This window comes from Bombus terrestris, chromosome 3, assembly GCF_910591885.1.
Source record: "Bombus terrestris chromosome 3, iyBomTerr1.2, whole genome shotgun sequence".
NCBI classification, from domain to species: domain Eukaryota; kingdom Metazoa; phylum Arthropoda; class Insecta; order Hymenoptera; family Apidae; genus Bombus; species Bombus terrestris.
The window spans coordinates 14,327,857-14,351,756 of record NC_063271.1 but is presented as its reverse complement, the minus strand read 5'-3'; the positions used below and the strand labels follow the sequence as shown (position 1 = coordinate 14,351,756).

General features: G+C 32.1%; 2 protein-coding genes and 1 long non-coding RNA gene across 6 annotated transcripts in view; 2 read left to right on the top strand and 1 right to left on the bottom strand.

Moving 5' to 3' along the window:
* Positions 1-10,299: 10,299 nt before the first annotated feature.
* Positions 10,300-16,622, top strand: LOC100648240 (protein spinster). Of its 3 annotated transcripts, none has more exons than XM_048414750.1 (10): positions 10,300-10,855; positions 10,961-11,157; positions 11,254-11,405; positions 11,492-11,695; positions 11,758-11,892; positions 11,980-12,241; positions 12,325-12,423; positions 12,553-12,772; positions 14,509-14,603; positions 15,923-16,622. In XM_048414750.1, exons 1-9 carry the CDS (start codon positions 10,645-10,647, stop codon positions 14,559-14,561), a joined length of 1,533 nt encoding a protein of 510 aa, XP_048270707.1. In that variant the 5' UTR covers positions 10,300-10,644; the 3' UTR covers positions 14,562-14,603; positions 15,923-16,622. The 3 variants fall into 3 exon arrangements, with proteins under 3 accessions (XP_048270707.1, XP_048270708.1, XP_048270706.1); XM_048414749.1 differs by lacking the exon at positions 14,509-14,603 and having other exon boundaries at positions 10,306-10,482; positions 10,548-10,855; XM_048414751.1 differs by lacking the exons at positions 14,509-14,603; positions 15,923-16,622 and having other exon boundaries at positions 10,302-10,855; positions 12,587-12,726.
* Positions 12,662-22,905, bottom strand: LOC125387231. The gene is made up of 4 exons (XR_007227812.1): positions 19,335-22,905; positions 18,981-19,191; positions 18,702-18,891; positions 12,662-12,796 (listed from the first exon to the last, which is right to left on the bottom strand). It is a non-coding gene; the product is annotated as an uncharacterized LOC125387231 (long non-coding RNA).
* The window catches only part of LOC100647840 (diuretic hormone receptor), an 80,269-nt gene continuing 73,570 nt past the window's right edge, over positions 17,202-23,900 (top strand). Inside the window, exon 1 of one of the 2 annotated variants that reach the window (XM_020868647.2) lies at positions 17,202-17,963. In XM_020868647.2, the coding sequence (XP_020724306.1) occupies positions 17,858-17,963 (106 nt within the window). In that variant the 5' untranslated portion in view covers positions 17,202-17,857. The remainder of the gene's footprint in view (positions 17,964-23,900) is intronic. The other variant, XM_048414752.1, reaches the window with a different exon arrangement.

Below are 23,900 nucleotides of genomic sequence, written 5' to 3'. Positions count from 1 at the left end.
GATCATTGAATCGTTACGATTTTACAAAGGAGGATTTCGCAGGAGCATTCTGAACGGAGAATGATTCCTCGTGAACTAGTTTGCGGAATGAATGTCAAGGAACAAATAAGTGAAGAAAAAATAGGAAATGAAAGTCGCGAATTGAGTGCAAGCTTGCGTGAACAAACCGCCAGCGTGCATAGGATAGAAAGTAATTGCCGTCCAAATAGGTTCCTTTTTAAATCAAAATTACCGAACCAAAATGGTTTCTCGGCCGTACGATTTAAATCGGCATACTTTTCCGGAAAACCACAGTAGAACGCCGAATAATGCTACGAATGGAAAGGAACACAAGGGGTGGTTTGAAAAAGTGCATCCCTTCATTACTGATCGTTAAAAAGAAATGGAAAAATATCGGAGGCAACGAAATTAGAACATTATATTGAAAATTTTATAAAACTTCTGTTTTCTACAAAACATTTTTTCATTATTATTAATAGTACAGCATTGATATATTATGTGATTAAGAATTTTTTTACACAAAACCTTAGACGAAGATCTTTTAACTTAAACTTTCTTTTTATAGACAAATATCGTGTATATTTAACGCATTTCTACGTATGTTTAATGTCAAAGAAGTGATTAAGTATTTCTTTTTTTTTTTTTTAAGGCACAGCCTGCACACTCTAATATCTTAATCTTTATTCAAATTTTAAGCAGCGATACCGATATTTTTAGCACGTTACGAGGATAATTACTTTTCTTTTGTTTTTGACATTATTTTTATTTCTTATACATGTATAGAAAATACACGTAATCCCACAATTTTTTGAAATTTATAGACATTTTGATAGATCGATCTTTTACAACGAGCCAAGTATGTAGTATTATTCGGCACAAGTCAGACGAAATTTTAATTTCTCTCGTATCCGTGTAGAAGAAACGGAAACATTGTCCTAAACGAACGAGCATCATCCAGAAAGGAAAAACTTGATTTTACCGTTATGCCTTTGAACAGAGAAAGGAGTTCGAACAAACTGACGCTGGATCATTTCTTGCGTGGAGAAGTGTCAGAAGCGAAAAGAGAATTTTGGCGGGAATTCAAATAAAGGCACTAACGTGGAAACTCACAGTACAAGGTTAAACGATTGTGCCATCTGAAATGCCAAATATTCTCTGGTACTTTTATCTTAAAATAAAAATTCGAAGAAAAAAAAAAGCATAAAAAACAGAAAAAAAAACCGAAAAAATAACAAAGAATAACAAAGGTAAGTTTGTAGGGAAGAAAGCAAAAAAGATGGACATTTAACGCGAAAGAGAAACATTTAAACGCGATGAGAACGGAACGAGAACGAGAACTTAAAAGTTTCGTAACGGAAGCTTTACAGACTTAAAGATACCTCAGGTTTATTTCATATACGGAAACAACGGTGAGGCCGTTTTGATCGAAGCAAATGTGTTCCGGAAAAAAGCGGGACGACTCGTTTAAACGATAGACGCGTATCTTCGCGATCACCGTCTGTTGTACTGGTTGCCCTTCTCCCGTTTCGATCAAAGTGGCTAGCCGATAGGTACTGAAAATATATTTCATACGTATCTCCTCGCGAAGTAAACGTCAATATTACTTAGTCGAATTCGTTGCATCGAGTCGTGAACTCGATTCGTTATTATTGTAAAATATATGTAATCGCATTTAATAGATCGCCTGAAAACGTTCAAACGCCGGGGACGAAAACCTGGGCCCGATCATTTTCTGCCGACTATCCTCCAACGACAATATGAATGATTAGGAGAAAAAGAAAACGTCGTTCTCGCGTCTACAGTGTTGCCAGAATGGACGTATGTACGGTGATTCGATCGGACGATCGATTCCGATCGAATCGGTGGATTTTCTTCGCGCGATGCTCGCAATTCGTCTCTCGCGGACCGATGTATCGTTGAGATCTCGCGCAGTGACAGTTGAAATGGCCGTGTAAAAAGAGTCCCATCGCCCCGTTGGCAACACTGTACGGCCGCGATAGCCGAGCATAGTCCGCGCGCGTATTAACCGAACATTCGATCGATTCGACAAGCGAGCCAATTAGGGGCGATCAAAATCCTATATTGAATGACAGCAGAGACAGCGATCGCCCCGGATAATCAATCCATGGGCTCTGGTGTGTCCCAACACGATCGCCGAGATTTGGATGGGAAAGAAACAACAAAAGTCGCAGAGAAATTAAATGGCCGGGATTATCATACCAAAACGATCTCATATCGATTTAATGAAATGCAATTTTTGATCGTGCGGTCGACCGGGGGCGCCGTTCACACACACAAACACGGTAAACATATTACATTACATACGAGCATGCTGGATAGTAAAGCGGCGACATCTTCGCAAGTGCGAGGAAAATTCATTGCATGTACCTGTTTAATAAAATCGTCGCTGACCGACGCGGGGCAGAAGGCGAGACGTATTTATAAATTGATTTCGAATCAATCAAAGCGGGATCCCTTTTGCCGCTGGCCGCCTTTTAGACAGCGTTTGCACTTGGTCGATCGCACAAAGCAAAGACATATTATTAATAGTATATTATATTATATTATATTATTATATTATATTATATATATTATTATATATTATATTATATTATAATTATAATTATATTATATTATATTATTACCATTATTAATTATTAATTTTTATTGATTATTATTATTTCCATCGTCATCGTCATTATCATCATTTCTAACGAAAAAAAAAAGAACAAGCTATTAATTAGCATCACTATCGGTAATGATCATGTGAATGTCAGAGGAAAAGAAAAAGGAAAGGGAAGAAAAGATGCGCGAGATTCTTATCGACGCGTAATAAGGAACTTGTTAGTATTATGCAATACTCCGTGCATCAATATGTATAACAATGGATTAGGCTATCCAGCTATCCAAGACGTATTATACAATTGACCACAAGATCCGAAAGAGGGCTGGCACGGCGTGCAACCAGCGACTCTTATCAAATATTTACATCCGTATATCGCTGCAGAAGCTACTATTTATCGAGAAAAAAAAATATAGTGTCATAGGTTAACGTAAAAGCTGCTGTGGTTATGTCACATTATACAACGCCTGAACGATTTGAACATATATCATCCGTGGAACGAGTCGTAGATGGAATAAAAAAGATGGAATTCCATTGAAGTGTAAATTTTATTGTTGGACTCTCCCGGTAATAAACTAACCGGCAAAAAAGAGTCACATTGACTTATTAATTCATACTTTCCATACTTCCAAAATTAAATTTCTTTAATTTCTTTTTTTTTTTTTTTTTTTTTTTTTTTTTCATTGACGCGTAGGCACGTACCATCGCACGATACGTTTACATGAATAGTCAAGTGGCAAAAACGGAGTTATCGTGTTTACTAAAGTGAATTGTAACGCGTAAAAATCTATGCAGCGATCGCGTAAACAGCGCAAAATACACATTTATGTATGCGTAGTATTAAATAAATTATATTGTGGTGATCATCTTTCAAAAGTTTGAACTTTGTTTTTACGTATTTTTAACAGTTCTTCTAATAAATAGTAAATTTAATAGTAAATTAAGAAAGAGAAATAACGAATGGAAATTATCGTGTTATTAGATTTTAATAATTTATTAATAATTGAATGAATGAAAAAAATAAATAATTGATATTAGGTTTTAAAAATTTAATAATTAATATATATATATTTTTCAGTACACAGAGAGTATTGAAAAATTCAAAAATTTTTAGGCAACGTTTTGTTTTTTCTAGATTATTTTATCTATTAAGTAGATTTCGTTTCTATATCGGCAATAATAGAGACGATATATTGAAACATTTAGCTGTGTATTATTAATTTTAATATTGCATTGTGATAGTAATGTAAATAATTTAGTGACTAGAGTATCACTAATTCTTATTTCGACTGACTAAAGTCTTTCAATTATATACCGCATAATATTTATTTTGCTCAAAAAAATATGCGTATATACATATATACATATTATCTATCAGAACGACAAAAGAAGGCGAGTATACGTGTAGAGGGAAGTTTTGTCGCTGTGCGCTTTTACTCGTGCCATAATGAGACATAATCGCAGCTTCGGACATTCACCCGGCCAAATAAAAGTTTTTAAGCAACTTTGTGAAATTCTTTTCGAAATTTAAAGGCGTGTATCCTTGATCGATCGAATTTTTAAAGTGATTCTGTCCAACGATCTTTCTGTATCCTAAGCATGATCGATATCTGCGATGTTAGATTATTAATTAATATACTAGATAGAAAAAAGAATAAGAAATATTAAATCCTACAAAACTTTTCTCTAAGAATTTATTTAATTCCATAAATTTACTAGCAATTAACATTCTTTACATTAACAAAATTATATATATTTTACCCGAATAATGTTATAAAAATTTAATAAAATTTCAGGTTACTTCGTTGTACGTTAGGCTTTGTACATAAAACAAAAAAATTAATAAAAGAGAAAGAAAATAAAATATGTATAATGGAAAGTGTTTAGAGATGAAGCTTCGATGAATTTTCTACGAGCACAAATTAAGTATGTACACCGATTCGAACAGGTCAATATCAGAGAGTACAGTGCCCCTAATCGATCAATCGACAGTCCATTGAAGTTTCATTCGTTTGTGCTTGCTGAAAATGCTGCTCTTAATTACTTGTCGCGACTGTATTTAATATTCCGTCGAACCCGTCACTATACCCACTCTTAATACACGAAAACGCACATACACGATCATAGAAACGTGTTTAGTAATTAACAAAAATCTTGAATACCATCTTTCTACTAATCGTAAACAGTTTCTTGGATTCGTAGTGCTGTATCGATAAAGTAGTTGTAGTAATCGTTAGCAATATTTATAGATATCTGAAGAAAGAAATTATAGGAGACGCAACGAAATTTTCGATATTATTAGACGTACTATAAAGTAAGAATCTGCAGTGTGATATGGATTGCTTTAAGAAAAGAAAACATAATCATTAATTATTGGTATTGATATAGGATGAAGCTTTTTCTCGGCGTGTATCACGTGATCAGTGATATATCGAAATAGTGGTATATCTGTCGCTGGTAGCACTGGTAATGTATACAAGGTGATCTGTCAGAAATGACACACCTAATTACGCAAGTATTTCCTTTTCCATTGCAGATACGAAAAAATGTAGAAATCAAAATTCAGACATTTTTTGAGATAAATGACCATTTTTTGGGAAGTACCATATTATTTTACAAATTACACGGGTTTAACAATTTTTTTTGTAATACAACCATAAATTCAAAATATTGTATCTCATAACATCATGTGTCGGGTAACGATCGAACATAATTTTTACTTTTTACATTTTTTCGTATCTTTAACAGTGAAGAAAGTATTCTAATTTCTGATGTACTACCCCATGTAATTCATACATATTGTTCCAGGATATATAATGTTTTAAAAGGTTATGTTTGAGAATTTTTGTCCGCGTTCTTCGCGCGTCGAAGACCAAAAAAGCGTGGTTCATACCAAGGAACTAAGGCACATATTCGAGTGCACATTGCCAACGCGTTACTAATTAGATAATAGACGGCGGCGAATTTCATTTGTTTTATTAGATAATAAATATTAAGATACGTACATCGTACATACGTACATTAAGAACATCGACGCGCGCCACGCATACGAAGACTCCTTTTACGCAAAGACTGTTTTATCTTCGCGGTGTGTCCGCTGAGACTGTTTTGGTCTCCAACGTTGCACACGCGGGATTAGATAATAAAGCATATCAGGATCGGATTATAGGGTATCGAAAACTGGGCTTACAAACGATACCCTGAAACGAATTGTCATCTTCGCGCAATAATTATGTTCGTTCGACACGACCGAAACGCGTTTCCAAAATAGTGAATATTATCGAAGAGAACATCGATCCGATACTGAGAATGCTCATAACTCGATCCGATTCAACGTACATATATGTTCGTTGTGATCAGCTGAGCGGATCGTAGATAACGATGTAGAAAGTACGTTGTCAAAATGACTCCTGTGCTTGTATACTCCTACATACATACATACATACATATATAGAGGTATACACACGCTCGTCTTACGACGTTTTTTTTAAATAACACTACCCGATACTATTGTACAAATATTTAAACGCAAAGCCATTTTTAAGAAATGTTCTCTACACACGGTCGTTCAATTTGAAGAATAATAAAACGAAGAAAAGAAATGAAGGCGAAGATAATTCGCGAATCTTTCGGACGGTGAAAATATCGCACGTGGATATTTATTACGATAGCGAATTATCAGCGTCACAACAAGTCGACCAATCCAACAATACACAGGGGTCAAAAACCTGTATTTGCAATACACTAATATAGCAATAGGTGTCCTGTGTTTTTATACACGCCCTCTTTCCGACGCGTGTCAACGAAATCTAGCACAAAGAACGAGAGACGAACAGCGATCCATTGGCGTCGCTAAATCGCATCGCCCGATATGGCCTTTCATGCCTGCTGGAACACCTACGGCATGTATTGTTCGACGAATCGTTTTTATTACCCGGGCTAAAGTAACCGATTGCACCGTGTGTTTCCGTCGATAATAAGCTCTACCGACGAATTATAACACACACTGGAAACACACGAACACGTTCGTTTCGATAATACAACTTTTTCTCTTGCAGCAACGGGCCTAACCCAAAATTACGGAACAATTGCGCGCGTAGCAAAATGTTACGCGCAAAACACCTCTTTTTTGTCACTTTTGCAATCACCATGTGGTTATCGAAGCAATCACCAGTATAGAAAGCGAGTTACATTTCATACATCCAGTAACTTCATCGTTAACGTCGTCATTACCTCTCTATTCAGTTCATTCGTGGACCTGCGTGAACAATGCAAGCTCGTTGCTTTACAAGTTCACGATATATTTATTGAAGACACACGTTACGTATTAACGACTTAATATCTCAAGATGGATAAGAAAAACGATGAAGAATTTAAACAACAAACTACAAAGTATTTTGACTTATTACCTAATCATTACATTTCGCTATTTCTAATTGAATTGAATCAATTAATTATGTATCGTTGTGTCTGTCTCTCGCTCACCTTCCCTCTATCTTCGTTTCCATTGACATTTCGAACACGCAATTTTGTGACAGGGTATAATCAAACCTCTAAACACAGTATCGTGAAGTTCGATTCTTTCGAATTCATAAAGTATTATATAACATGTTTAATCAATTTTACACTGGAATACCGTATTTTATACTTTAATTACGGATTTCGTATTTTCTTAATTTATGATTCAGGATGAAAAAATTACTTGGATACAATTGTTCCAATACCAAAAAAAAAAGAGGAAAGGTTTCGGTTATTACATCAAGTACATACTGATTGGTTGCATGAACTGTACTACTTAATGTGTCTGTAACGAAATGGAAACAATCGATCCCTGAAAACATCGATAAAGATACTTCGCAGAAGCAAAATGATCGTAAAAACCGACATAGGTGCGTTAGAAGAGCGCTTCAAACAGAAAAGCTGTATTTAAAATTGTATTCATATTGTATCGAACATAATGCAGTGACGACAGTGAAAATGTATTTGCAAAGTAGGATTAAGCACAGATAAATAAAAGAAAGAATGACATTGTAAGATTCGAAAAATGAATTTACCATGTGTACTATAAGAAAAAACATAAATATTTAACGACAAATAAGAAATCTCAAGCTATCCATACGCTAGCCGAATATTGTATAAGCCTTTTGAGATCATTGTTATTATATATAGAAAGAATTAATATAAATGGTAGAAAGTAGTTAATCGATCGACGACGACGACGATGACGATGATAAAGAACGAGATAATAATATATTATAGTCATATACGACTAATATTATTAAACATTATATTTTATTAATTATTACGTATATATTATATATATATAATAATGATCAATTATTACCTATATTATATATATAAATATATACCAATTCAAAAAAATATATACATAGACATACCTATGTAAGTATTGTGTTATATAGAATATATGTTATTATGAATTCTTCTGCATTATTGTTTTCCATTATTTACACCTTCTACTCGTTACATAATATATATTACTTAAGAAATATCTAAGACATTAGTGATCATTAAGTTATCTCAATGTAATTGAGAATAGTAACCATTAATGAGATATGCGATTAAAATGGCTTGTATCGCGTAAAAACATGTTTTACGTAAATGATTAAACAACTGCAAATCGGTAAATTACATTTAAAGAAACATGTTCCTTCGTCATAAGTGCGCTCGTAACAAGTAAATGATTAAATGTGTTTCATTATAATTATAGCATTGTATACTTGTATATGACAATTGTATTTTAAAAGTAAGAAGAGAGTTAGAAAAGTATCTTTTAAAATAAAGGCTACATTTTTGATTTGAAAAGATATAGTTTTTATTGCTGCTTTCTATTTATTTATCGCTTATTTATTTGGCATTATAGAATGTTGGAAATAAAATGAAACCGAAAAATAAACCGTGACACAACATCCTTCCTATATCGCAACAGTAATTTATCAAATTCAAGTATAAAATAGTAAAATCTCAAATTTTTAACTAGAAGAGTGTTTTACTAATTTGCATTACTAACTAGTTCGCAATCAATAAGAAAGAAAAGAAAGAATGATAGAAAATTCTCGAGACACACGCGCTATTGTAGGCGTGTTTACAACACAGTAAAGTGTTTACAACAATCTAATAGATGTTAATTTATGCCTTCATATTTGAATATACGCAAGACTAATAACGAAAGGTTGCAATCATGTTGCAAGCTGCTGACGTATGATCACCCTCGTACTGTCTTTTTAACTCCATCAGGTGATTTGTATTTCCATGATCTTAGTAAAAGAATTATGGACATTTTACAAACGCAACATTTCTTAAAGAAACGGAGTCAACAAATGTATATACAAATATACAAATAATTGTATATCAAACATTACCAATGATCCAATAAGAAGACATAAGACTGCATTTATTACAATAAATGAAACATTGCCAAATCTCCATGAGAAGGCATTAGATTATCTGTTAGTCAATCTGTCATCCCTATTTGAATTCGTATTTTTTTTTTACCATTAACCAATGGTGCAAATTGTGCAAAAAGAACTAACAATTTACTAAAATAAACTGTAATAAAACGAAACAATAATCGTATTTAAATCTCAAAAAGAAATAATATAACCTATCAGTAACTTTAACAGTCAAATACATGATCGAAAAAAATAAGGCAAGAAAATCATGAAAGGTTATTCCATTTTTTTATAATAATGTTCATTAAATGAATAAATGAACACGTATTAATTAGACAAACCTAATAGCAGTACGTAAAGAATAACGGGATAGCAATGAGAATAGCAGGGAATATTACGTAATTAATAGGTCACACACTTCACACAAAATCATATGCTCTAACCGGACTTTACAGTACGATGTTCAATAGTCGAATAATATTCTGCGACTGAATTTTTGTCTGTAAATTTGATATTGGTAGGAGAATGTTTAGCCGGGCATCAAGTCGAGTGTGTTCAAATCAGCGAATTCATGTAAATCTGTATACTGCGTCTATCAACAATAAAAGTACACAATATTAAAAACATGCAAAAGAAATTAGAAATTGTATATTTCTATAATATTTATGTTCATCATTATATAGATTGAGTACACATATAGTTATATGCAACTGGTACAGTAATTTTGGAGAAAAATTGCTACGTATTTAATTTTTTTCCATTTTAGCATGTTCAGATCGCAGTCTTTGAAATTAAGAGTACCTGTTTTAAATATGTATGCATATTTATATAGCGGTACATTGTACATGTTTTATATGTATGTAATTACGTACACATAAACGAAGCAATACGTGTGTATCTCACACATGTAAGTATGTGTATCGCTGCATAAGAAATGAAAGTTGCAGGTTGCAGGTTAGTAAACACTAACACTTTGAATGTATATCAGTTTTTTATATATGGAAGGAATGTTGAAATACTACGAATAAAGTCAAGAACATAAGCAAAAGCGATTTGAATATTATTTAACAACAATAAAAATATTTGATCGTCGTTTAACTACTTTAGAATATTTCTACATTTTTCCTTATTAAGCATAAATTATATTCTTAAGATAAAATTAAATGTTAAAACAAAGATATTGCGAATGAAAAGGATTTATTTTAATTCCGTATAAATATATTTATATAATTCTATATAAAATATGATGTATGTAAGTAGTGTCAAGAAATTATAACGAAATGTTGGATTTTAATAGTTGTCAGACTTGTACATACATGCATATTGTGGCACAGATACGAATTGTGATATGCTATTGTCATGCATCTTATTTAACTGTAGAACATAATTTAAACATTATATAAATTATTGTTGTTAGCTTCGCAGATAAGTGGCAGAAATGTGTTGGTACGTTGGTAATGATATTTCAGTATGCGAAAATTCATTGTATCGTAAAATGAAATCTGCTTAAGGTTATGCTACGATACAAGAGGGTTAAAATATTTTTATAAGCAATTAAATTTGTATCACTGTAAATAATAATTGGCACCGATACAAATTTTTCGAGTCATGGTTGATGAAGCAGTCACTCCAAATGTGTCGACGTACGAGTATCGTATGGTGAACGCCGAAAATGCTCACAATACTTCTAGAGAAAGACGAATAAAAAAAAGAGTAATGTTTCCGGAAATGAGAATGATCAGTAGGATCGACTGGATTACAGTCGGTGTACTGTGTTTCGTTAATTTAATAAACTACATGGATCGTTTTACGGTCGCTGGTGTGTATTTCGTTATAATATCTTAAAGGTTATGGTCATGCTTCAAAAAGTTGTGTTGTACAAAGGTAATAAAAATTTATGTAAAGTCTGTTTTCAATGTTGCAGGAGTACTAACAGAGATAAAACATGATTTTAAAATCACTAATGATAAATCTGGGTTACTTCAAACTGCATTTATTTTAAGTTATATGGTATTTGCACCCTTATTTGGGTATTTGGGAGATCGTTACAATAGGAAGGTTATTATGAGTAGTGGCGTATTTCTATGGTGTCTAACAACATTTATTGGATCCTATATGAAGGTAATGTTAAGAATGTTATTAACAAAAATCAAAGAACTGTAATAATTTAATTAAAAAAAGAATCCTTATACTATATAAAATAAAATTATATTTCAGACATTTGGATGGTTTCTTTTATTCAGGGCACTTGTTGGAATAGGAGAGGCGAGTTATTCCACAATTGCTCCAACAATAATTAGTGATTTATTTGTAAAAGATGTGCGTTCTAAAATGCTCGCATTATTTTATTTTGCAATTCCTGTTGGAAGGTAAATTCAAATTTTAATACTAAAGTAATAAAGAAAGATAATTTTAATGTACTTAATGTTAATTTTAAAGATAATTTAATTTCTAGTGGTTTAGGATATATAATAGGTGGTGAGGCAGCAAGAGCCACTGGTGCTTGGCAATGGGGTTTACGCATTACTCCATTATTAGGTGTAATAGCAATTATTTTATTGCTTGCAGTAGTAAGAGATCCTATTAGAGGAGAGAGAGAAGGCGGAGTTCACTTGTCAAATACTGCGTGGTCAAATGATATCAAGGCATTATTAAAGAAGTAAATATTAAAGCAAATATATAATCTGTGTTTTATATTGCTATTACTTTTTTATCTTCTAGTCGAAGTTTTATGCTTTCTACTGCTGGATTCACATGTGTGGCATTTGTTGCTGGTGCATTAGCTTGGTGGGCTCCAACATTTTTACAATTAGGATTTGCATTGCATCCTAATGGGCATAATGTTGATCCAGATGAGTGTGTTTCTATTTTGTTTCTTATTTATTTAACTTAAGTTATTCTATTTACAGAAATTATAGCTTCTAATTACTTTAACTATTTCAGTGTAGCATACAAATTTGGATTAATAGGAATGGTAGCTGGTTTAATAGGAGTGCCACTGGGTTCACTTCTAGCTCAAAAATTAAGAGTACGGTGGCAGCAAACTGATCCTCTGATATGTGCTATGGGACTTTTAATTAGTGTACCATTACTGTTCTTCGCGACTATAACTGCTAATACAGACTCTGTCGCATGTTATATACTCATATTCTTTGGACAATTATCATTAAACTTAAATTGGTCTATTGTAGCAGATATATTATTGGTACGGTCCTTGTATTTTTACGTTCTATGTATTTTATAAATTAAATTCACTTTTCCAGTGATTGTTCTTTTGAAATCTTATAGTATGTAGTAATACCAACAAGAAGATCTACAGCAGAAGCTTTCCAGATACTTATTGCACATGCCTTTGGAGATGCAGGAAGTCCTTACCTTATTGGTTTGGTAAATATCTGTGCAAATTTAAATAAATTGAGAACATATATTAAATCTCTATTTTATTAAATTATATATTTCATATTTGTTTATTTCACTATATTGTTAATTTTTGGCACATTTATTGATTGATTTCAGTTATCAGAAGGACTGAAAACAGTTCTTCTTTCAGACTTGAGTATAGACGGTCAAGTGAAAGACATAACAGACCAAGCTGACAATGCACTTCTTGAATTTCGCAGTTTGCAGTACGCTTTGTTTCTTACAATGTTTGTGGCAGTCATTGGCAGCTTATTTTTCTTCCTTACAGCATTGTACATACAAAAGGACAAAGCCTTAGTCGATCTTATGATCGCAGGTAAGTGAAACAGCGTTCATATATCTAAAATGAAAACGAAATTCTATCTTAGCACCATATTTGCATGTCCGTATGAAAATTGCTACTAATCAGCTTAACGTATGATGTACACATACATACATATACACAAGTTGGTACAAGTTTTATGATTTTTTTGAAAAGTTTTTCATTGTCTTGTTTTGGGAGCACCTTTTGCAAGAATAATATGGACATTTTCAACCAAAAAATAATGCATTATTGCTTGTAGTATATTAGTTGCAAGATTTATGAATTATTCATGAAATAAATTACTAATTGCTAATAATTTTTTAATACCAAGTAATAAGATTAAAGGCATATTTTTTATTACCCATTGAGATTTACATTCTATAGAGGAAAACGTTGCGTGAAGTTAGAATATTGTTTTTATTAAGAGCTATCATTAAAGACTGTATCAGTCTTTTAAATTACGAGTAAATATAAAAAGAAAGTAATAATCTAGATATGATTAAAATGTAATTGTTTCTGCACAGTGCATGAATTGTTCTCACGCTTGGAGTTAAATGGACAGTTTTTGAGAAAAAAAGTAAGAAAATGTTATAACTTCATCTTTTTTAACACGTTAAGCGCCCGAAATTGTTAAATGCAATATAATTATAAAACTTGTCGTACATCTTACTATAAAAATATGTCCAAGATATTTATCTATTTAATATTTTTGAAACTAAATTGCTATATATTTTAAGAAAATGGAAGGAAATAGTATGAAGTTGTCTTTTTATTCTATAACTGCTCTTTTCAAGGAATCAAAGGCGCTTAACTTGTTAAAGTTGATAGTTTTTTAAAATAAATGTTTTTTGAAAGTATCGTACTTATGGATTTATTTTCATCAGAAGGTGACTGTTACAGGTGATTGTTAGATCACCAATAAAAAAGCACATTTTCCTCTTCTGTTTATTTACTTTGATTAATAATACCATGGCACTTAATCTGTTAAAAAGCATTGTTATCATCTTCATCTATATAGTACCATAAATAAATAAATATAATTTTGTTTGCGTTTAAAAATATTTTTCTAAAATAATCATGTAAGGTACATTGCTAAATTCGAAACATTGTGAATATTACTAAACGGATTTACTATTTAAGGTAACGTAAATTTATCCTATATTTTTTTATACTTTTAACATTTTAGTTTTTATATTTTGTTTTATTGTATTATAATAAATTATAAATAATAAATAGTAAATCCTATATTAGAGAAATTAATATAATATTCTTAGTGATGCACTCCGAAATACTTCGAATCACTTCGAATACATATATACGTGTAGCGAAGGATTCAAATTATTTCGAACATGATTTTATGCTTTAAATTCTTGAAAGAATAATGATACGTCTTATATTTTAACATATTTTCACAATTTACTAGAGATTAAATCCCTGAAGTATCTATCAGTAAGTTGAAATTTATTTCATAAAGTTTCTATCTTATTTTCTTTTATTTCTAAGATTTATTGAAATTTTAAAGATTCCATATTTATAAAGCTTTAAGATTTAATATTTATTATGATTTTCAAGGGTTTTAAGAATTTAATTATGTTCGAAGTGATTCGAATTTCCAGGATATTAAGAAATTTCGAATCGCTTCGAAATTGTGAAACGCCTCAAATGCCTATCACTAAATATTTTAACAGGTCTAACGTGAAATCAATATGAAGTTAATTTTATATAATATGGATACATCTTTCTTGCAGACAAGTATCTAGATTCTAAGAATAATGGGCAAGCTGAATCAACATATTTATAAATGGCATCATTGGGCCTTTCCTGATAGAGTGCTGTAAATCTGGTACATAATTTATTTTCATGATTTCAAATTTTTTTCATTTGATACGATAATCAGTTTATTACGTTCAAAAATTGTTACAACCTGCTATCTGAAAAAGTTAAATTATAAATTTTATTTGCTATATGTAAATGATAAGTAACAATAAATTCAAAGAATACTGTAATTATTAAAATTAATTATTTTTTTTTGAGATATTACAAATCAATCTTGTAGTAATCTAGTTTAAATTAATTATATCTTACATTTTCAATGGCCATTTGTATTTTGATTTAGACTATTAATAAAATAGAAAAATTTGATCAATGTTGAACATTGAAATTGATTATCGAACTTATCTTTCATTTATATTAATTTTTGTAAGTCATAATTCTCTTACATTTTTCAATTATTTTGCTTAATTTTATTTGGACAAGGACTCCACTTTCAACTATCTATTTTTATTTTAATTCTATCATTGGCCTTTTATTTATGTTATATTTATGCTTTATGATATATTCATGCTTTAACAATTATTGGGAAATGTATGAATTTAACATTATAATCTGTGCATTGCGCAAAAACTGATGAAGCTTGCCTGCTAAGAAAAGTTATTTTACGGTATATTGCATAATCAGATATGTATAAATGCGTCTTGTTACTTTTGCATGATAAACGGTTGCATGTAAGGTGCTGCTGGCAGTACCACCTGGTATCTAACATACTAACACTTATTGTTGTTTGTGTAATCACAATCATTACATTATTGCCAACATTTTATGTCAAATTCCATACTAATTGAAATTTATTGTTATTTGAAGAAGGAGAAGGCAATTTTTCATTGAATTTTATATCAAATATTTTTCAAATTCTAACATAAAAATATATAAATAAATATAAAAATAAATATCTAGAAATAACATTGAAAATATCTCTGTTCTATATTTGGCTTTAAGTTCTATTTCAAGATGTATCTGCGTTTGAAACATTCTGATATTTAATGTTCGATTGAATTTATGGTTGGCCTTATATTTTCTCTAGCAACAGTATATTTAATGGATTACTTTGTTTGTTTTGCAATAATAAATAAGTAACAGTCACAAAGTATTGTCTGTAGTTTTTATAAAACTAGAATAGATTAAAGCAACTATTTTTGTTTTAAAATTATTATACTCTACAATGTTACACATGTTATTATAAATTAGCTTAGGAATAAAAATGAACTATGATGAACTATAATGAAATACATTAAGATGATGTTAATAATATGATATTGTCAACTTTGAAGGAAAAAGGGATTACTTATTGTTAATACATATTTTCACAAACATATTTTGTTCTAGGTGCAAATACTTCAGATTCAATGTACATATGTAATGATGAAGTCGAAAATGAGACACAAGATGATACGCAAAAACCGTGATGGTGAATGTTTTAAATATTTTCAGATTTATTGACTACAAGTAAATTATGTAATTTGACATTCAAGTGTAACCATCGCAGCAACGAATATTTATTAAGTAGGGAAAAGTGTTCATTTGATCCAGAATGAGCAATTATTATATTATGACCCAACTGATGCAATGATAAAATGTTTTGAATACAGAACCTATATACCAGAAAAAATTTTTATGAATTTCATTAGTTTGTACTTATACTCGGAGAGGCAGTTATGTTAATAATGTACAAAAATATTAATCTTGGCGAAGATTATATTTAAATAGATTAAAAGTTATTTAACATATATATGTATTATAGTAATTTTGCATATTATATTTTTATAGTAACTTTCATCTAACACAGAAAATACAATATTCTTGTGTGGTATGTAAAATAAATATTTATCGGTCGCGTCCTGTAACAAAATTGACATTTTGTTATTAAACATCTTCGTATTTGAAAAAATTAGTAACTCTATTCTTACTAAATGTTAATAATCTCACAATTTACGTGCCTTACATGCACTTGAAATATGTCTAATAAAATTGTTCAATTTAAATAATTCTTGTAGGGAGAGATATAATAAAATATATTGCGATAAGACATTTCTAAATAAATTATTTGATTAATATAATTTACTTAGTTTCAAAGTAAAATATGTGCGAAATTATATTTAGAAATGATAATAGTATTTATTTTTTATTTTTAAAAACAAATAAAATAAAATATATCTTATTAAACAGTTACTTTGATATGTAAGATCATAAATAATACTTTTATAATTCCTTCTCTATTTAATCATGTATTTTTATGTATATTACATGTAATACTTCAATCTTTTCCGTTGTAATGACTATTTAAAAAATATAAAATATCAATTTTATAATACTTTGTACGTGAATTTTATTTATAAGCTCATTTAATTATTAAAAATTACTTCAGGCTATGATCTCAAAAGAAATCGTTCTCTAGATATTGCCTTAAACTAACTATGACTTCTCTAACCATAATTTCATTTTGAATAATGCAATACAATTAAGGCTCTTTGAAAAGCAATTGCATTACGATTTTTTAGAACGACTTTATCGCGAAAACAAAGTAGAGGCTGTTGACAGTGTTAATATTTGGCAAAGATAAGCCATTCGTTGGAACCTCGTCTTGACAATGTAAAGTATACATAACTAGTGTATGGAGCATCATTACCATCGTAATATCTACAAGCTTCAAATTTTCAGAAGGAAGAAAATCTCTTTCTTTATTTTCAAGCAACTGTGAATATAAAGGATTAAAATAATTTTGTGAAAAGAATTTGGCAACGCATAAAAGATTGCGCGGCATTTTAGAATTTGTTGCATAGTTCAATCACTATAGAACAAAATGTAAAAATTTATTAGGGCGCCACTATCGACGCATCGGAAATTTTGAAAGTACACCAATCAAAATAGTAGGATTATTTCGCGGCACGTGTATCGTTCGAGGGAATTCAGTGTTTCTTGAACAATTTCACGGACGAACTGTGTTTCGGAATTTCTGCATCAAATCCTCCAAGACAGTAAAAGTTCTAAATAAAGATTAAAGGTCGTAATAATTTCTGGAAATATAACGCAGCCCGGTATTACTTGTGGATAACGTGTATTAGTGTATAGTGTACAGAGGAGGACGCGGGAGAAGCTGATTGGCAGATTACGTTTCATAAGCGACTGGAATAGTCGGTCAATCAAGATCGGCAATTTTCAAATTTTGCCGGCGGCTAGTAGTTTCAGTGGAAATTGCTTACCGGCACAGAAAGGGTCGAGACGATTTCGCAGAAAGTGTCGCGAAATTGCTTAATATCGTTAATGTCGATTGTCGCGGAGATAGATCTTTCGAAGAACATTATCAAAGAACATCCAACTGTTGTTTTCAGAAGAAAATCACCAGATTTACGTATACTTCGTTTCAAAGGTATGATGTCAATTTCGTTTTATTATCTTTTTTGAAATTAATTTTTTTGCCAATTTGGTTCGTAATATGTGTGCATAATGCGATTGAATCACGCGTATAAAAGGTAATGGCAGTTAATTCAACGATGGTTATGTTCTATAGTAATGATTGTCTTTGGATGTTTTAACGATTATGTTTAACCTTATTACATTTTTTTCCAAAACATGATGTGATTCGAATAGATTATTTTTAATGACTTTGTACCTTCCAAAATTAGTTTAAGGTTTCGTGTAACAAAAATGACCTTTAGAACACGTCAACAAGTTGAAGGTTAAAACCTTGAATATTTGCGTAAAGAATGATGACATACAATGTATATATGCTTTTAAGCTTATTCTAGATGTTATTATCACGTATTTGTAATTTTGATCTCCCACGTAATTCAGAATGAAAATATTTTTTATACGAATATTTCCTAAGAGGGACAAATATTTCATAACAAAAAGCTTCACTCGCTAATGAATTTTTGTTTAATGGTTAAGTTTTTTGCTTAGATTACAAGTAATATCGCATTCTACATAGTTGAACTATATCATGTAACTGTATAAACAGTAGCCAATTTAAATGTAAAATCTGAACGATTTATGCTTGACTTGTAAAGTTCTATAAAATTCGTGCGTCGTTCGATCGTGCCTCGCTTAAACTTTTGCACTCATTTGAACGTTCTATCGTTACGTCTTTAAGATTCCAGCTCATTACCTTCTGAGAACGAGGTGAAACTCGTACCCCATAAATCGAAAGTCTTCGAGCAAAAAGTCCCCTGTAAATTGTCTTCCGTGCTCACCGTCGACGATCGTTAATTCAATTTTGCTGACTGTTTCCTTCGGTGGCGACGAATTCATGTGGAAAATGTCTTCTTGTAATTCGTTTCCTAGCGCCATCGTTTATTCTCTCGTACAAACAAGAACATTTACATTATACTTTCATCATTCGAATAATAATATCATTCCTCGCGTTACGTAATAATAATAATTATACCTATATTATTCAGCTTCCACGAAACATTAACCTATCAGTTACTTTTAAGACACGTATCTTTCAATTATTATTATTAGGTTATTTTCAATTATGTCATATCAAAATTGTTTAATCATATGCCAACATTAAAGCCAGAAAATCAATAAAAGTGTAGTTATCATATTTCTCTTTTGCGTTCCCCCCAAGACAGCGATCCAACGAAACGTTCTATCTGTAACGAACAATTATGAATCATCGACATCTTGCGTCTTCGGAAACCTATTAAACTATTCCTGGATACCAAATGTCGGTCATCGCTGTTATTTGGAACCGCGTACATCTGGAACAATAATTTCCTCTCGGAACCAGACTTACCATCGACAAAACGTTGTTTTTCCGATTGTGTATCGGCCTTGTGTACGATTGCCGCGTCGGCAGTTGCCCTTAATTCTAAAATAACACTCGCCACCGCTCTCGAGGCAGGAAGACGGGTCGGTCGGTCGATCTGTTTTTTTATCGCCAGCCTTAAAGTGGCTGCCTACTATCCCGTTTAAACCTTATTCTCCGTTGCTCGGCATTGACGTAGACGGTAAACCATTTCTAGGTCGTGCAGGCTCGAGCGCCTTTTCGCGCGTAATATCACTCGTCCTCTAGCTTGCTGCCACTCGTCGTTTATCTTGCGAAACTTTAACGACTCGTGGCCAACCGCCATACTCTTTCCTCCATTCTTCCCTTTTTACCTTTCTTTTTTTCCATTCCTTCCTTTTCACGTTGCAGCCATAACGGAGACTGTGGCCTGTCGCGCCATAACGCGGGTTATACTACTGGAACTTGGACTTTCGTGCGACAGAATGGGACGTTTAATGGCGAGGAGAATGATCTTTCCTGGATTAGAAAAGGATACGCGTTTGGTTAGTGGATTGTGGGTTTGGGGAATAGGTGGAGCAGCTTCCTTTTCTAATTGTTAATGGATTTAGTGTAGTGGAGATTGTAGCGTTACTACGGTTGGTTTATCGTCTTACGTACGCTATACGCCGTAAGTATTAGGACAGCAAGGACTGACAATATATTTCTTTTTGAAAATCTACGCTCTCTTGCGCGCGATAATTCAGTTACATGTTATAGACTTTTATTTTATAATTTTATGATTTTGTAGGAAATCGGATAATTAGTTGATTTGTAATCTGTGTGAAGGATGTTACAAATGAAATGTTTTCTTTACGCGATGTCAATGAGATCCATTGGAAATAATTTCGTCAAAGCAGTTCCACATTCTTGGGAAGTAATTTCCTTCTTATTGAACTTCTACTTGGATTGCTCGTTATCCAGATGTAACTGAGAACTAATTTAGATGTACTCCGGAAACATAGTCCAATATAGTTCTATGTAGTTTAAACCCGACTCGATTCAGTTATACCTAATCTAGATCTGATTTATCTTACACAGGTTCAAATGTAACCAACTCGTCTCTATCTGATTCTTGATACGTGCCATTCGAAATTGAATTTATACGGTTATAGCTACGTTATAAACACCTAACATTATTGATCGCAGTTTAACTTTAACACCACGAATTACTTCATCCTATATATGTATGTACCCTATGTTAGAAGGACATAATTCTGAGAAGTTAATATTTGATGCGTATATCGTAGATCATTTTGCTTTATACATTCTATAATGCGCAAGGAAATAACTTCGTGATATTAATTAAAGTTCGACTTAAACGGAACAAATTATTTCGTTTTTCATAGATTACGATAGAAGGAGACGTCTTGAAAAATTATTTACATCTATTTGCAACTTTGTTCGCGTATTTTGAAGGATACAAGGAACGGTATTCTGCAAAGGCAGAAAGAAAAGGTAAAACAGGTGTAGTCCCTTAAAAGAAAATAAGTTTTTTAAAGATTCTTTTATTCTCTAGGTCGAAAGAAGAATGAATGGTACTTTCTGAACTTTTGAAAAAAAAAATCCCAACTCCAGCCAATTTAATATGTCATTACCTTTAATTTTCACAAATATCAATAGCATTTCAGTCGTATCAACACAATTACGCTCCTAGCTTCAACCCCGCTTGAAGTTTCTCTACAAAGTTTCTCCCTTCTTCGATGTTTCTCGGTTCAAACGGTTCATAGTGGTAATGAAGTTACAAACTTTTTTGCAATGGACCTCGGTAGCTATCGATTGGGTAATTCTTCTTCCGAAGGAAACTTTTAAAGAAAACTGTTACTGTTCGGCAGTCACGTCTCTCTATCGAGGAGATGGACGCCCAAAAAGGAACAGGTTCGTTCAAATTGATCAACTTATTTAAGAATGAGTCGCGTTGGCATCGAGTCAAGCTCGTGCACTCGTACGAGTACAAAGTTGAAGTGAAATTGTTTAGATTCAAGTGACTGAAATAATCTGAACGAGGCTTTACAGTTGATCACACCACTCTACACGATGGTTCTTATCTATATCGGTTTATAATAAAAACGGATCCATGGCTGGTCGTAAATTTCAAGTCGATCGTTCGATTTACGGTTTCTTACCGGGTCGTTTCGCGTTGTCGAAGAACGTCGGGATATCGTTGAAACAATAAGGCCAGTGAGCTCTGCCAGAGAGGATAGAAATCTCGAGTTCCCCGATCTCGTTAAAGAAAATGATCCGTTTGTTCGATGTAAGACAATTTTGAAAGAAGTTTTCTTTCCGAGATAGCGGAATTTATCGTTTAAAATTGGTTGAAAATCCCACTTGCCTTGTTTCCTATAGCATTTACTGTTTGCTGTTGATTTTTGTTTGCTATAAAGCCGATATCTAAATACAGAAGTCACGAGATCGATGGGATTGATTTTCGCTGTTGGTATGTGATTCCATCGTTTGCATAATTGATACATTTTCGATGCCTGTATCGTGGTTACGTAACGTTAAATTTACGCGTTATTTACGTAGATCGTATAATCGCTGATCGGTTTTTATAGAAAATCTACAATGGTAATTATTCTTTTTAGTACCAACGAAGTAATACTTCGTTGGGAATTTACGAAGATTAATATTAAATAAAACTGAGTTTCGATCATCCTTCCATTCTTCAAGCTTCGTGAGTTTCATAGAAAAGGGTAGATGGAAAAGAGAATTATGTCGAGATAAAGTTTAAATAGTATAAAGTTTAGAGATTATAGAAGTAAGGTCTAAAGGATTGTGTTTTTTAATGCAATTTCAGTTCAAAAATAAAGAAAACGGTTTACATGTTTTTCGAGATAATAGAAAAATTACAGAGGGAAATTCCAGTAAAACTTAAACAATTGTTTCTTTCAGAAAAGATAATAAATTAGTAACAAGATACATTCGTCTTACAACGTTCGAACACTTATAAATGGTATAACGTTAGGATTAATATTTCTGTTTTACGCGAAACATTTCTAAATCAATGTTTCTACGATACATAAAATCTTGCCATTTTTAAACACTTATGAACCGAGTACGATAAGTGGTTTCTTTTAATCAGAAACTTTAGAACATACTAATGGCGCTTCTTGCACAGATATAAAAAGGAAGCAGGCAAAGCACAAAAAGAATTGAAACTCGAGAGCAAAGCTGAACGACACCAACATCTATACGACACGTTTTTACCATTTTTATTCCGTGATTTCACCCAAGGAATTATGTCTACGTTTTATGCTATGTTCTTTATGGACTATATTAACAATACAATCAGCTTTAATTAACAGTCACGCGTCAAAGCTCGCAACGGAACCCTTCTATATCGGTACAACAATCCAATGCGTAATAAAGCAATGGAGCAATAAAGCGCAGATCGATCTTTCGAGTTTGTCCAAATCACAGTCTAGTAGAATACCGTAATTCATATACTAAATTACATCGATTAGTTTAATTACTCTCATTTCGTTCGGAGACCTACACGGGACTGGCGAATCGTAGATTAGTATTTGTGTTGTTTGACATTGATTTAGGACACTTCCATTGTGCTTATCAGATACTATCCGCACTATCAAATATCTGGAATAGCTGTGTCGCTTTCATTTTTACGTTATTTTTATTAGCTTACTATTTTTAAATTTGAAGATACTGTATGATTAAAAATGGAGAAATTTAAAGTAGTTAGAGGTAGAAGATAATGGAAAAACGTAACTGATTAAGACTTTGTGGAAGTCAAATATAGTTATATTACATTTATATGTCGAGTTGTCGTTTGGATTTCGAGCGCGAGACGATTCTTCGTTAGCATTTGCCATCGTGATGTTCAATAAAGGTTGTATTTACATAAATTAATATTTCTTTACAAAGTTTGATAAATAATTAGGATAACAAACAATTAGTAAACAAATGCTTTTGATAATATTCTTGGGTTCTGTAACGAATCCACGGTCAACGGGAAACTTTCTGTACGTTTTAATATATTTTTGATAGCACACTGACACGTTCGTTCAGGCACAGGGTTTCTCTAAGACTAACTCCAAGACGATGACAGTAAACTCTCCAAGGAGATTGCAAAATAAAAGACAGATACAGTTACATATATCAAATACATATCGATCGGGAATATCAACAAATTCCCAAGCGCCGTAACTAGGCAGTTCCACATAAACCAGCATTGCTCCTGATCAAGACTTGATTGTTGTCACCCCGAGCCCAAGTATTGGGAAATCTTCCAAAAGAAAGGCCCGATGTCCCCACATCTCCGACATATATATAGCTAATATTATAGTTACACGATTATATAATTAATATAACTATTTTAGTTATGTTATAGTTTTGGCTATGCTCCGATATTTTACGAGGAAAATGTCCTTTTCTTGGCAGAAGAACGAAACCGCAGCATCCGTGAAACGTTTCTCTCCCGTTTCGATGGAAGTATCAGATCTGTAAATATGAAACCGGAATTTGCCTATAGATGGTCCTAGCTGATAATGTAGTTATCATTAAATTGCGCCATTGATG